We start from the raw sequence: 15,445 nt of genomic DNA, 5'->3' as shown, positions 1-15,445 counted from the left end.
TTGAATTATATTAGCTTGATATAATCTAGCATGTGATGATATGGTATAGAATATTCGGTCAAGGCAACAGAAGACAGGATAACATGGAGAACTGCTGCCATATAGAATGGTAGTAGTGTGGATTAAAAGCTACACATGCTTCTAAAACAGAAAAAAAAACCTTTATTATTTGGATTACATTTTGATAAGCCATTGATTGATGTGAATTAACATAAACTTAGATCTGACAAACTTCATGAGTAAACCCAGGGCTAGGAATCAAGGAGCTAGAATGGATTGTCATTCCTGTTCTTTCACATGCTTACTGTGAAACTGTAGCCATAAGAACTCAACTTGCCACCTCACCCCAGTTAGAATGGCTATAATCGAGAACTCTAATAACAACAGATGTTGGAGGGGATGTGGACAGAAGAGAACCCTACTGTATTGTTGGTGGGAGTGTAAACTTGTTCAACCACTTTGGAAGTAGTATGGAGGTTACTCAAAAGACTCCACATAGAGCTCCCCTATGACCTGGCAATCCCACTTTTGGGCATTTGCCCAATGATCACAAACAAGACCATACTAAAGCTCCCAGCACAACTATGTTTTTTTGCAGCATTATTTACCATAGCTAAGATATGGAGCCACCCAGATGCCCCTCAGTAGACGAATGGATCAAGAAAATGTGGTATATATACACAATGGAATTCTATGCCTCCATCAGAAAGAATGACATTGCCTCATTTGTTAGGAAATGGAAAGACTTGGAAAAAATTATGTTAAGTAAAGTAAGCCAGGCCCAAACAAACACAGGTCCCATGGTTTCCCTTATTTGCAATAACTAGTATATGTCTGAGACAAGCAGAAATGGTCAGATAAGTTGATGTTAGGTGAAATGAACCCCAAGATAAGTATTCAAATGCTTTTTTTCTTTCATGCGATTGTTTTTAACAGATTTAAAAGATGATTTCTTTGTTGCTTTGTATGTCCCACCACCACGATATAACCCCTGCTTTCACTGTATTAGATGTTGGTATAATTTGTGGAGGAGAAGGGCAAAAACAAATCGTTTAAATAGGGTTACAGGTCGACCAATTGCAATGTACAAGTCATTATGTTGAAAAATGAACTTTACAACTTTGGCCACAGGAGGGGGGTGGGAATATGGGGGGACCTGGGTGGGGGAGAGATGGGAAGGGATAGGAAGGGGAACCAAAGGAAGAGGCAACAATGCTTGATAAGAAATGTACTCATTATCTTGTCCATGTAATTTTAACTCCTCTGTACGTTATTTTCACAATTAAAAAAAAAGAATAAACCTAAAAAAAAAAGAAGTCAACTTGCTTCATTGGCCTCAATTTCCTTATAAAGAATTGACCTATCTGAGTGCTTGTGGCTCACACCTGTAAATCTAGGTATTCAGGAGGCTTGGAATTGAGGACTATGGTTCAAAGCCAGCCTGGACAGGAAAATACATAAATTCTTTTTTTTTTATGTTGCTCTTTTCTTTTTTTTAATTTTTATTTTTTTATTGTGAAAATACTGTACAGAGGGGTTACAATTACATGGGCAAGATAGTGAGTACATTTCTTATCAAGCATTGTGGACTCCTCCTTTGTTTACCCTTCCCATCCCTTCCCATCTTCCCCCCCAATCCTCCCCCCCCCCAAGTTGTAAAGTTCGTTCTGGACATGACAACTTGTACTTCTCATTGTTGCAACAGGTCTACCTGTATCCTTATTTAAACGACTTGTTTTTCCCCTTCCCCTCCACAAATTATACCGACATCAAATACAGTGAAAGCAGGGGTTATACTGTGGGGGAGGGACATACAAAGCAACAAAGAAGTAATCTTATAATTGCGTTAGAAACAAATGCATGAAAGAAAAAAACATTTAAAATACATATCTTAAGGTTCATTTTCCTAACATCACATTATCTGACCTTTTCTGCTTGACTCAGACATATACTAGATATTGCAAATAAGGGAAAGCATGGGACCTATGTTTCTTTGGGCTTGGCTTACTTCACTTAATTTAATTTTTTCCAAGTCTTTCCATTTCCTAACAAATGGGGCAATGTCATTCTTTCTGATGGAGGCATAGAATTCCATTGTGTATATATACCACATTTTCTTGATCCATTCATCTACTGAGGGGAATCTGGGTTGGTTCCAGATCTTAACTATGGTAAATAATGCTGCAATAAACATAGTTGTGCTGGTAGCTTTAGTGTGGTCTTGTTTGTAAACATTTGGGTAAATGCTCAAAACTGGGACTGCTGGAAATTCTTATTCCAATTATTACCAAAAGGCTAAAATGGAGCTGTGGTTCAAAGTGGTAAAACACTAGTCTGTAACACAAAAGCTCAGGAACAGTGCCCAGGTCCTGAGTCAATTAATCTGTTGGGTAGGATGCAGAAGAATATTGAAAAGGGTACAGAAATCAAGAAGCATTGTACTTACAAACTGATTTGTTGAATGCTAACTCCTTTGTATAATTACTTAAAGATTGCACAAATGTAAAAAATTTAAAAACCAATTAGAATTCCTTAACAAAGAAGACTTGGTAAAATGACAAAAAGTTTTTTAATCCTTTATTACTCAAAAAAGATATTTGAATTATAGTTCTTAGTTATGTGGTTTTTAGGCTAGTAATGTGAGATACTGTGATGGTGAGAATAGAAGAATATTTCTAGGTGATAAATACATTCTTTCCATTTTAAAACATGAGCTCACATTTGAAATTTGATTTAGTGGACACATGAAAAATCTCATTGTTGTGAATACTTTTATTCCATTAGTAAATATTTTTCCATTATAGACACAAATGCTTCCATTCATGCCTCTGCATTTTAAGTTATTATTAAAATGGAAATGTGAAATGACTGAGGAGCTATTTTCCTGAAATCATGAGACTTGACAGGAAGGATGACACATAGAAGTGATTGATCATGAAGATATTATAATACTTTGTTTTTTTTTCTTTTCTAGGTTTTCACCTCTATAATAAGATGTCCACAGTTGTACCTGAAAGCTGCCTCTTGATCTTTGTAGGTCTCATTATAGGAGGATTAATTTACAGTTTAAATAATAAATCTCCACCAGTAATGGACAGTGACATATTTTTCCTCTACTTACTTCCACCAATAGTCCTTGAAGCAGGATATTTTATGCCCAGTCGACCTTTTTTTGAGAACATAGGAACCATTCTGTTGTATGCTGTAGCTGGAACCATGTGGAATGCATTTGGAATAGGTCTTTCTCTATATGGCTTATGTCAGGTGAAGTATTTCAACCTTCAAGATGTGTCATTACTCCATAACCTTTGGTTTGGTAGTTTGATTGCTGCAGTAGATCCTGTGGCTGTACTCTCCGTATTTGAAGAAATACATGTGAATGAGAAGCTTCATATTTTGGTATTTGGAGAATCCCTTCTTAATGATGCTGTTACTGTTGTAAGTATCAAGGCCTGGGGCTTCTAGGTAATGAATTTCTTTAAGCTCATGCAAGATATATAGAAAGGAACACAATTCTGTTTGGAACATAATTAAGTTTGTCCAAGTGCTATTGTAGAAAAGGGAAAGCACTAGGAGACTTTCTCAGCTTTTTGATTTCCATGCAAGTCACAGGAACTTAAGATTTGCTACAAAAAGTTCCTAGAAACAAGCTTATTAATTGGGATAAAATGATTTAGCAGTCACCAATATATTTTAGAAAGTGAAAATGGTTTCTTGCTACCATAGTAACTGCTATAAATTTTTTAGTAAAAAACTGGATAAGCTGAGTGCAGGTGGCTCATACCTATAATCTTAGATGCAGAGGAGTTTGAGATTGGAGGATTGCAGTTCAAAACCAGCTCATGCACAAAAGTCTATATGACTCTTAATTGACCAGTAAAAAGTTGGGAGTGGAGTTATAATTCAAGTAGTAGAACACTAGCCTAGAGCAAAAAAGCTACAAGAGCATGAGACCCTGAATTCAAGTACCAGGACAGACAGACAGATAGGGACAGCCTCCCACTCCCCCACTCACCCCTCCCCCACCACAAATAAATAAATAAATAAATAAATAAATAATGAAACCTGAGATAATTTTTCATGAGATCTTTAGATTTATACTGGATAAGTATATCTTATCTGTGAAGGATAACATTAGAAACTATCAGAAAATTTTCAAACAAATCTTGCTTAGCATGATGATGATTTGTAGGAATATTTTTTATTTGAAGGAGATTTTTTTAGGAATTTCTTTTTAAATTTCTTTTGGAATTTTATTTTATTGTAAAGATGCTGTACAGAGGGGTTACAGTTACATGAGTAAGGTAATAAGTACATTTCTTGTGGAACATTGTTACCCCCTCCTTTGTTTTTTTCCTAGTATCCCTTCCCTCCTTCACATCCCCTACTCTTCCCCCACCACTCAAGTTGTAAAGTTCATTTTCAACATAATATCTCGTGAGTATCATTGTTGCAATGGGTCATACTGTGTCCTTGTTTCAGCATTTTGTTATTCACCTCCCCGCCAATTAGATAAATGTGTATACAAGATACAAAGTACGGAAATCAAATACAGGGACAAGAGGGAATATACCATAGGGAGAAAAACATACAAAAGAAACAAAAAAAATCACGTAGTACATTAAAAATGACAACAACAAAGACAGAACTCTTGTGTCCTTATCTTGGGGTTCATTTTGTTAGCTTCATCTTATATGGTCATATGTACAAAGCTTGGGAGCTTTTCTGCTCATCAGATAAGATTATCCTAGAAGTATACTAATTATTGCAAATAAGGGAAACCATGGGACCTGTATTTCTTTGGGTCTGATTTCACTTAAATATACTTAGAACTCAAAAATTAAATCCCCCTAAAACAAATACTCAAAGAAACAACCACCCCATTAATAAGTGGGCTAAAGACTTAAAGAGAGATTTCTCTAAAGAGGAAATAAGAATTGCCAATAGATAAATGAAGAAATGTTCAACTTCTCTGGCCATAAAAGAAATGCAAATCAAAATAACATTGAGATTCCACCTCACCCCAGTTAGAATGGCTACAATCAAGAACTCTAATAACAACAAATGCTTGAGGGGATGTGGCCAAAAGCGAACCCTACTGCACTGTTGATAGGAATGTCAACTTGTTCAACCACTTTGGAAAGCAGTATGGAGGTTCCTCAAAAGACAATATAGAGCTCCCCTATGAACCAGCAATCCCATTTCTGGCATTTAGTCAAATGATCACAAACAAGGCCATGCTAAAGCTACCAGCACAGCTACATTTATTGCAGCATTATTCACCATAGCTAAGATAAGGAACCAGCACAGATGCCTCTCAGTAGATGAATAGATCAAGAAAATGTGATATATATATATATATATGTATATATATATATATGAAGTCTATGCTTCCATCAGAAAGAATGACACTGTCCCATTTGTTAGGAAATGGAAGATTTTTTTTGTTCCTGTACTGGGTGCTGTTGTTGAGTTTTTGTGCTCAAGGCTAGGTCTCTACAACTTGAGCTATAGCTTAAGTTCTTTTTTCTTTTTTGATAGTTTAGTGATGCTACGAATCTCACAGATTTTCCTGCAGGGCTGGCTTAGAACCTTGATCCTTAGATCTTAATCTGCTGAATAGCTAGAATTACAGGTGTGAGTCACAGACACTTGGCTGGAGGGAAAATATCTAAAGACTTGGGGAGGAATGTGGAGTTAGAAGACTTCAAAGATGAGGGACTCAGAAATTTTAAGGGCACAATTAGGGACTTTCTGATTGATACACTTGCTCTATCTTCCTTATGCAGGTACTCTATAAACTGTTCAAATCTTTCAATGAAATGCCATCTATCAAGCTGATGGATATCTTTGCTGCAATAGGAAAGTTCTTTTTAGTTGGAATAGGAGGAGTTTTCATTGGGGTCCTGTTTGGCATATGTGCTGCCTTTACCACCCGCTTTACCAAGACCATCCGTGTCATTGAACCCCTCTTTGTCTTCTTATATAGTTACCTCTCCTACTTAAGTGCTGAAATGTTCCATCTCTCAGGGATTGTGGCGTAAGTATCCCAACAAGATTTTAATTCAGACAATTTCTTTTAGGGGTTGGGTGTCATTTTCCCACCATAAATATAGGAAATAGTGTCTCCTAGATAAGAGACAAAAATTCTCCCTCTATGTTTTTCTAAGATTTCCTTTATCTCTAATAGAGTCTCCTGGTCATACTATTACATGATCTAAATCTACAACTAAATTTGTAGTCTGACTGTACAAGTTAAAGTGCAAGATTCCCAACTAAATTGGCAACATGGATACCTTCTCTTATAAAAAAATTCTGAGAATCTTGTGTCTTTGTAAGGCTTTATAATTCTAACAGATTAATTGGTCTGACCAAGTGTAGTTACTGTGGTAATTACATCATACAGTATACCATATATTTAAGTTTGCTATTACCTGTTCAAACATAGGCATTGTATTATTTTTAAGAAATTTACAAAACTTAAGAATTGTATTGCTTCTTATGCTAACTATACAGGATATGCTGCTTTTATCTGTCACTGGAAGAGTAATCTAAAAAGCAATAAATGCTTTGTATTAGGGTTTAGACGGGCCATCTCATTTTGTGTATGAGAATAAAAGGAAATACTATTTTCAGATACTGCAGCTTTCTGGAAGCTGAGAAGAAAATTTTTAAAAAATGCTCTAAATTTCAAAGAACTAATGTGTTTAATGTATTCTAAGTTCTAAAAAGGCATGCCACAGTAGCTAGAATGAGTTCCTCTTAGATAAAATGTTGTAGGTTAAAAGCAAGGATTATATCCTGGGCCTGGGTTATTGTAACTTAAATTTACTAAGAAATGTAGTTTGAGCTTTAAATTGCCTGGTTTTCACTGTCTGCATTATTTATTACTAGAAACAGACAAAAAGAGCTAAGGAATGTATGGAATTGAATATAACATTTTAATTTTAATTCTTCAAATCCAGGGCATTGTCCAAAGTTTTAAAAATGGTACATTTCAATAATTTCCTTTTTTTGCACACCTGGACTTTCAAAAATCTTGATAATATGAAGATTGTTAGCAGGTGTGTTTTTAGTCCTGAAAGAATGTAAAATAGGGAAAACAATGTCAGTAACTCTTTTTGCTGCCTGCAAAAACCTCCTGAGGTTTAACTGTCTTAAATCTGTAGCAACTTTTATTTTGGGTTAGGATTACAAGTGTCCTTTGAGGCTATGATCCAGTAATCTTTGTTCTTTTGCCTGCTAAACCTAATGAAGAAAGATCTTTCCTTATTTTTCTTTGGAGATGGTTTAAAAAGACCCATTAAATGGTTTAGATTTTATTTAGACCATCTTAGACTAAGGGGTTTAGGTGCATTTTTTGTTATTTAAAAGCTGCTTTAATATCCTTTTAAAAAATGTACACCTGTATAAAAAGTTACCTAACGTGTACTTTGAATATAGTTGAAAAAAGAAGACACAAGAATGGTTTAAAAACACAGAGATTCTCTTGCTAAGATATTGCATTAATATAAAAATCAATTAGACTGATCCTTAATCTAGGATTCTAGATTAAGAAATTGAGACCTGATATTGGTATCATGTAAATGACCAAAACTGATAGATAATTAAGGTTTTGAACATATAATTAAAATAATTCATGTAACAATGAATTCATAGATGCTGAAAGTAAAGTAAATTATACTAGCTAAAATTTTTATCACTTTTTATGTTTCCCCAATGGAAACAGAAAGCTTCTTTTCTAACTTCCTGAACTTACTTCCTTTTCATATTTTGAATCTCGATATCTAGTTTTATAGGCTTTGGGCTCAATCTGTAGCATTTTTCCTGAAGTAGTATCATTTTTTCCATGTGGTTGTAATAGAAGAAATAATATTTAAATATGAAAAATATTTTTCAATCAAATAGCTATTTGTTAACTGATTTACTGTTTTAACCATGAATCAGATCTGTAATAGTAGTTAGAAAGTTACTTTAGAAAAGATTTCTCTTCCTTCTATTTTATTGAATTTTCCAATAATTTGAAAAACAAAGTAGATAACAACTGCATACATTTAAGGATTGATCACTTTTTTAGAAATGAGTTGTGTATGAATCTGTTTCTACCTAGAGGACTATTGGTTCTTAGAGTGGTCAATATCATCATTGATTTGTGTTCTGGGAGGGTGTTGGAAGCAACTGTTCTGTCTGGAAAGTAATTAAACTCCATTAGAAGAATTGTGATATTGAACTCTTTTCCCTCTTAAAACCAAGAAGTATCCATTGTTAATGATGGCTGCTGTATGTCACATTAACTGTAGAACTTCATTCTTTTTCAATAATGTATCTTTTCTGAAGCAAGCAAGTTCCCATCATTGATATTTCTAAGTAGAGTTTATTATATTAAATTATTTCCTACTTTGGGATTTTTGTTGTGTTCTTCAGATTCAAATTTATTAACCAGATGAGTCTATTAAACTCCATAAAAATATAAATAGTATAAATCTGATGTCCTTAGCACTTAATGAGAAAATTAAAATTACTGAACCTACTAAAATTTAGATTGTCCTTTCAAAACCACCTTTTAGTTCCGTAGAATTTAAAATCTGAAGCCATACAAAGGATTAGTAGGTCGGGCATTTTTGCTTAAAAAATCCACCCAGTCTCACCATTAGCTACTAAATAAAATGTATACATAAAATATATGCATAAAATACAATTTTATTATAATGAAAATTACTTTGTTGTGTATCATATAAACATTTACATATACTTCGATTTAGAAATTTAAAATTTTTTTATCATCTTTCTTTCTCTCTCTCTAGATAGACATATGCTTGACAAATATGAATTTGTTTCCTCAGATTTCAAATTGCTCTATATTTCAATCAGAAAACTGTTTGCTATTTTTCCATTATAGATAGGAGAACATTAGTTCATTAGTCATAGTTAGGTCAGACAGCTCCTACTGTCTAACCTTACATTTAAGACTTTCAGAAAATAGTAGGCACTGTTATGAAATATCAAGTTTATAACACTTCTTGGCAGACAAGAGAATAATTGCCATTCTGTCTGGTATAATTTCTGTATACAACCAATGTAGTGAACCCTTTATGAGCTCTGTAGATAACATTATATTGAAGTTGTAGTGTAGAAAGCTTCTGAACCAATGGATTTCTCATATTCCACTCTTATGACCATTCTTAGATTAAAAAATGATTTCTATGAAAACCTAATTTATAATAAGATTATTTGTGGTTGTATACAGGATTTGGAAAAGTTTTTATATTTGAATGAAAAATGAATTTCTAACTATCATTACAATTCTCAAAAAAGATTCTTTTTTTGTACCAATATCCCCCTCATCCAAAGGGAGGAAACATTTTAATTATCAAAAAGGTCCATATATAACATAAGGTTCACAAAAATATGTATAGTTTCAAATAGTATATTTCTAATATTGGAAAACAAGCTATAATGTTATTTTTGTTCATTTGAAGTGAACTCCATTTTAAGAGTGCTTCAGCATAATCCTCTGGGTTTATGATGAGTCTGAACTGCACTAATGAATAAAGTTTATAATTTATGTGTCTTACAGTATGACCATACTTTATCCAAAAAAAATGATAGCAATGAGCACAAAGTTGTTGCATACAATGCAGTTTTACAGTTGTATTATACTGCTGATGATCTTTCAGAACAGTGGGAATCTAGTAGCCATTCTCTTCTGTTAGCTCAAATGATAGAATGCTTTGTGTCTTAAGAATGCTTTCACTTTTGAAAGAGTTTATTTTCTATCTCACTGACATACAGATGCTTTTATCTGGCAACTGTGGTCTCTATTATCTGCATCTTCCACACAATTACTTTGTATTTACTCTCTAGCCTAATTCACACTATAAATATTGAACTTAAAATCTAATCACATCCCAGTGAAAAATAAAAGAAATCAGAAATCAGAAATGATACCACATATTCCCCTTTTTAATTTTTGGCAGTTTAAGGTCTTGAATTCAGGGCCTGGGTGCTGTTCCTGAGCTCCTTTGCTCTGGGGTAGTGCACTACCACTTTGAGCCAGAGCTCCACTTCCAGTTTTTGAGTGGTTAATTGGAGATAAGAGTTTCACCAGGACTTTTCTGCCTGGGCTGGTTTTGAACCGTGATCCTTATATCGCAACAATAATCTCAGGAAAGAGGCAACAATTTTTTGCTGAGAATAATATGAGAAGGAAGATCTATAATAAATCTTGCATAGTGTATAGGCTTAATTGTCACTTTTTGATAAATGTAAAAATGAGAGTACATGAGTGACTAGGAGAGTTTTACATATGACATCCTGAAGCCACTTCTAGAAAAGAAATTACTTGTATTAATCATGGTTCTATGAGTCATAGACAGTCTGCTCTGTGGAGAAATAAATCTAGAAAGTGATTAGATGACATTCTTAAATATCCTGTACTTAAGGAAGAAGGTAAAATGAGTTTTCTAAAGACCTATAATGAGTCAATGGCAGACATGACCTTTTATTTTAGAATGTAATTACTAACAAACTCTTTTACTCACATGGAAAATCAATATTGGAAACTTTAATTAAAATTTAGAGTCTACTCTTAATGACTCAGAGAATCTTTTATCAAAAAAAAAAACCATGAAAAATTTAAGATAGCACCAAAAAATCAAGGCTAATTCTTTTAAGAGACTAAGATGATTAAGATTTTTATTTTTTAAATCTTCTTTCGATATAGAATTTTTTTTAACACAAATGATCCACAGGGTTCATGTATTACCTTGATGTCTATGCAAAATGACTGTAATAGCCTAATAAAATGTATTTTGATAGTAGGAAATGTTTCACTGTTATCTAGGCCAGTGACATTAAAGTGCAGCCCAATATACCTGTGCTGGTCCATAAACTTGGTTACCACAGAAATTAAAAACTTTTATAGTGTTCAATATGCTGCTAAATATAATGATAGATATGAGATTACATTTTATAAGTCTCATTTTGATTGTACTTTTCTAGTGATTCATTCTTATTGTTATTAAAAGAAGCTGATCATTAAATAGTATGTAAAGGTCTCTTCTAGGTCAAAATGAACTGTGGAAGGAGTCATCCAACAAAAAATGTATGAGATACTATATCAGGGGTTGGTCATCCAAATTGAATAAGACCAAGTCTATGCTGGGTGCTGGTGGCCACACCTGTAATCATAGGGACTCAGGAGGCAGAGATTGTGAGGGTTGCAGTTCAAAGCCAGCCAGGACAATACGTTCACAAGACCCCATCTCAACCAAGAGTTGGGAAAAGTAATGTTTATCTGCCACCTCAGTTAGGAAATATATATATAGACTAGGCTGCTTTGGAGGAAAGAGCAAGACTGTATCTCAAAATCAGCCAGAATGAAATGCAGTGGAGTCATGACTCAAGCAGGATTTGGCCTGCCTAGCAAACACCAAGTTTTGAGTTCTAATCCCAGTACTGAAAAACAGGCTGAGTCTTCTATGACTCGAGGGTCAGTAATAGGTGCTGATTTGTAGTGTAGTTCTTGAAGTTGTTAGTTCGGGAATCACATTAATATTTGGAGCAATAATCTCTGCTCTGACTGTTGCTAGGTGAATAACATTAGCCAAGTTACAGTACTGTACATTAACTGTAAAATGGGCAGAATAAAAATGCATAATTGATGCTGTTGCTCTGAGGATTCAAAGCCAATGCCTGCAGTATGCTAGTGACTGCTATACAGGATTTTCTCAAATCATATTAATTATTATTTGGGGAGGAAAAGAGCCATTAGAATAACTATGACATAGGACAGATATGCTGAGACATACGTTTTTAGTAGTGATGCAGACTTCACAAAGAAATATATTTTCTATAGATAAAAAATCATACTTATTATAATTTGTTTAATAAGGGAAGTCTTATAATTGACTAGGACATTGTTCTTAAGCTTCTTTTTGATTATTTTGAATAGCTATCAATTGCAAACCAGTGTAACCATACATATTTACATTGGAATTGAACATTTTTTTGATTAACTATTTTCCCCTTCAGGTCATGAGGTATTATCAAACTGCTTACAAATCCAGGATGCCAGGTTTGTAACTCAGTGCAAGAATGCTTAATTAGGGAGGTGGGGGAGGGAAGCAATAGGGGGAGAACAACAAGGGAAGGATAACAGTGCTCAACAAGAAATGTACTTGTTGCCTTACTCAAATGCCCACTTAGCAGTTACAAGACTCTGGGTTTGATCCCTAGAAATGCAACAAAACCAAAATCCAAAAACCTGCTAGAGTTGACTACTAAATATAGTAATGCATGCCTATAATCTTAGTCAATAGACTTGTATCCTGGAGACCAGCATGGGTTACATTATGAGACAATGTCTCAAAAGCACAAAACACAAAAAAGTCTGGTTAAAGTTAAGTTTGATATTGTTGTGGCTCATGGCTATAACCCTAAGTACTTGGGGGGCAAAGGTAGAGGATACTTGTTAAAGGCCAGCCTTGTGAAAACATTTGAGACCATACCTGAAACAATAAACCCAGTGTAGTGGTACAGGCCTGTAATTCTAGCTACACTACACATAGGTAGGAAGATCATAGTCCCAACCTAGAGTGGAAAAATAGCATTAGACCACAAGTAGCATGGATACTTGTAAAGTGTTTGCCTTGGAAGCTTGAGAGCCTGAGTTCAGATCCCAGTACATCCAAATATTTTAATCCCTGGTTAATTGGAAATGGAGACTTTTCTGCCTGGCTTGCTTCAAACCTAAATACTCCAAGTCTCAGCCTCACCACAGATGTGAGCTGTTAGCACATGGCTTAATAGTTTATATTCTATATTTCCATGTTACTTTCATTGAAAAAATTTCTATGTTTTTAAAACAATAGAATGGAAGAAAAAATTTCTATGTTTTTAAAATAAAATTCAACGTTATTAAAAAATCATCAAGATATTTCTCCCCCTTTAATTTAGAGGCCTTTGAAAAATCAAGTATGGGTTGGTTGCTAATATGCAAATGAGGAACATTTAAAATATGGCTACTTTAGTCTTTCAAAGACTCTTTGCAAAGTTATACTATGCTTTTCTTTTTTTTTTTTTAACCTTGTTTTATTTCTGACCTGTACCAGTAAGAAGCTGTTTGGGATTCTAGTCTGGATGGTATGCTAGGCAGAAATTTTAAGGGTAGTATTTTTAAGTTTTTCTTCCCCAAATGTACTTTTGTTTGTAGTTCTTGAGATTGAGCTCAGGAGTGCTGGCATGCTAGGCAAGTGTTGTTCCTCTGTGTGACATCCCAGGCCTATAGACATACTCTAATCCAAACAACAAACATATTTTTATGAGCTCCTATTGTATGTTTTATGTTGGTGTCATTGTAATAGCACTTCCAAGAAAACCTGAAATCAGGTCCTTGCTTCCTGTGGTTTTACAATCTCAATGAAGCAAAAAAAGCACACTGGAAATGGTAGATTCACGCTCAGAGGAAGAGAGGAAACAATGAACAAAACAACTAAGACATCTATGGACTGTAAAGCAGGGTCTGGATCAGAACGCAAGTGGAGAAGGAAAGTATGGTAACGTCAACAAAAGCCAAAGGCAGGAAATAATATTTTATCAAAAAGACCACGAGAGGTTGACTTCATAACTTCAACACTGAGGACCAGGAGGTTTAGCTTTTGATTCCTGCTTTTTCTTTAGCCATTAACCATAAATAAAACTTGGATGTTGTTAGACACTATACAACTTCTGGTTCTTATTAACTACTTTAGGTGGTAAGGGCAGTTCATCAGTAGTCACTCATGAAATCGTCCAGAAGGTGGCCATGAAGCATTTATTTATTGAACTTTATGCATGTGTGAACAGGTTTTAGCAATCTTTAACACCCAGGACTGGAAACATCTGTTCCACAGTGACAATGTGTTTTACATTTTTTGTTTTATTCATTAATGAAAATATCATGGATATTCAATAAATATTTACTAAATATATAATTTATTTATGCATTAATTCATTTATATGTGCTTCCCAAGGCAAGTTAGGTTGGTAAGATATCTTTTGGGCTTATTCACTCAAGGCCGGAGTTCTACCACTCCAGTCTTTATTTCTGTTTTTTTGTTGGTTAATTGGAGATAAGCGTCTCTTGGATTTGTCTATCCAGGCTGGCTTCAAACTGTTATTCTCAGACCTCAGCCTCTTGAGTAGCTAGGATTACAGGTATGAACCACAAGAGTGCCTGGCTTTCTAGCTAAGCACTAAGTTTTTTCAATCCTAGGGTATGAACTCAAACTAGGAATATTTTAAAATTTGAAAATAATCATATCTATGTAGGATACTATGTGTTTGTTTTAATGAAATGGCATTGTAAAATGGCAAGGGGAGGAGCACAGGTGTCAATCAGAGTTGAGTTCTGCTCTGTAACATAATAGTTGATTAATCTTAGACCAGTTAATCTATTTACAATTTTTGTTATTGCTGTGAGGTTTACATGTAAGAATATATGAAAAGTAATTCAAATATTCTATACACCCAAACATTAGCAATTCCCCACACCTTATTAAAGGTGTTCCCTTTAATAGTAAGTAAAAAAGTAAGTTTATATCCTTATTTAGTTTCAAATTTTATTTGAATAATTTTCTTATTTTTATCTTTATTTTTGTGCCAGTGCTCTGGCTTGAACTTATGGCATTGACAATGTCTATCACTTGAGCCACAGCTCCATTTCTGACTTTTTGGTGGTTAATTGGTAATAAGAGTCTTATGGATTTTCTTGCTCAGGCTGGCTTTTAATTGTGATCCCAGATCTTAGCCTCCTGAGTAGCTAGAATTAAAGGTGTGAGCCACTGGAACCCAGCAATATTTCCCTTTTTATTAGCTATTGTTTTTGTGGCCAAAACAAGTGATCAAACCATGGTTTTCATTTTGAAGGATTGAAACATTAGGGAACATAGACTATTTCAGGCATTTCAGCAGGTGTTCAAGGTGAAGATGCTGAGAATTTCATGATTCCATTGCCCTCAAATGATCACAGATTAACACCAGGACAATGGCTATTTGTGGACACTGAACTATTTTTTTTTAAATTAAAACACAGAATGGGAAATGAGGATAAATGTAGCATAGCAACAAGCTTCTATTATTAGTAGATTATTGAACATAGAGAAAATAAAAAAATGAATTCTCGAGAGTAATGGATTAATTCACCTAAGGCTTTTGATGTACACATCATTTTAAGATGTTTTTATGATTACTCCAGAAGGTTTCCAAGTAAAAAATATAAAAATAAATGTCATTATCCTAATCAAACATCATTCCTGAACATTCCTGTAACAGGAATTCAGATTTCTCTGTCAAAATTTGCACACAGAATTATTATTGAAAATAATTGAGAGCAGATGGGTGGTTATTGATTTTGGAAGGAATGGTTATTTACTAGCTGACCAAGCCTATCTACTTAAAATAATTA

The 15,445-nt window shown here is 34.2% G+C and overlaps 1 protein-coding gene across 1 annotated transcript in view; it reads left to right on the top strand.

Annotated features, from left to right (window-relative positions):
• The window catches only part of LOC138839812 (sodium/hydrogen exchanger 2-like), a 55,742-nt gene that overhangs the window by 3,390 nt on the left and 36,907 nt on the right, over positions 1–15,445 (top strand). The window contains exons 2-3 of the mRNA XM_070039346.1: positions 2,975–3,438; positions 5,790–6,040. Of these exons, the coding sequence (XP_069895447.1) occupies positions 2,975–3,438; positions 5,790–6,040 (715 nt within the window). The remainder of the gene's footprint in view (positions 1–2,974; positions 3,439–5,789; positions 6,041–15,445) is intronic.

This window comes from Dipodomys merriami, unplaced genomic scaffold (assembly GCF_024711535.1).
Source record: "Dipodomys merriami isolate MVZ:Mamm:240054 unplaced genomic scaffold, mDipMer1.0.p SCAF_3, whole genome shotgun sequence".
In the NCBI taxonomy this organism is placed as follows: Eukaryota; Metazoa; Chordata; class Mammalia; order Rodentia; family Heteromyidae; genus Dipodomys; species Dipodomys merriami.
The sequence above is the reverse complement of the archived record's forward strand: the minus strand, read 5'-3'. Positions and strand labels throughout refer to the sequence as shown.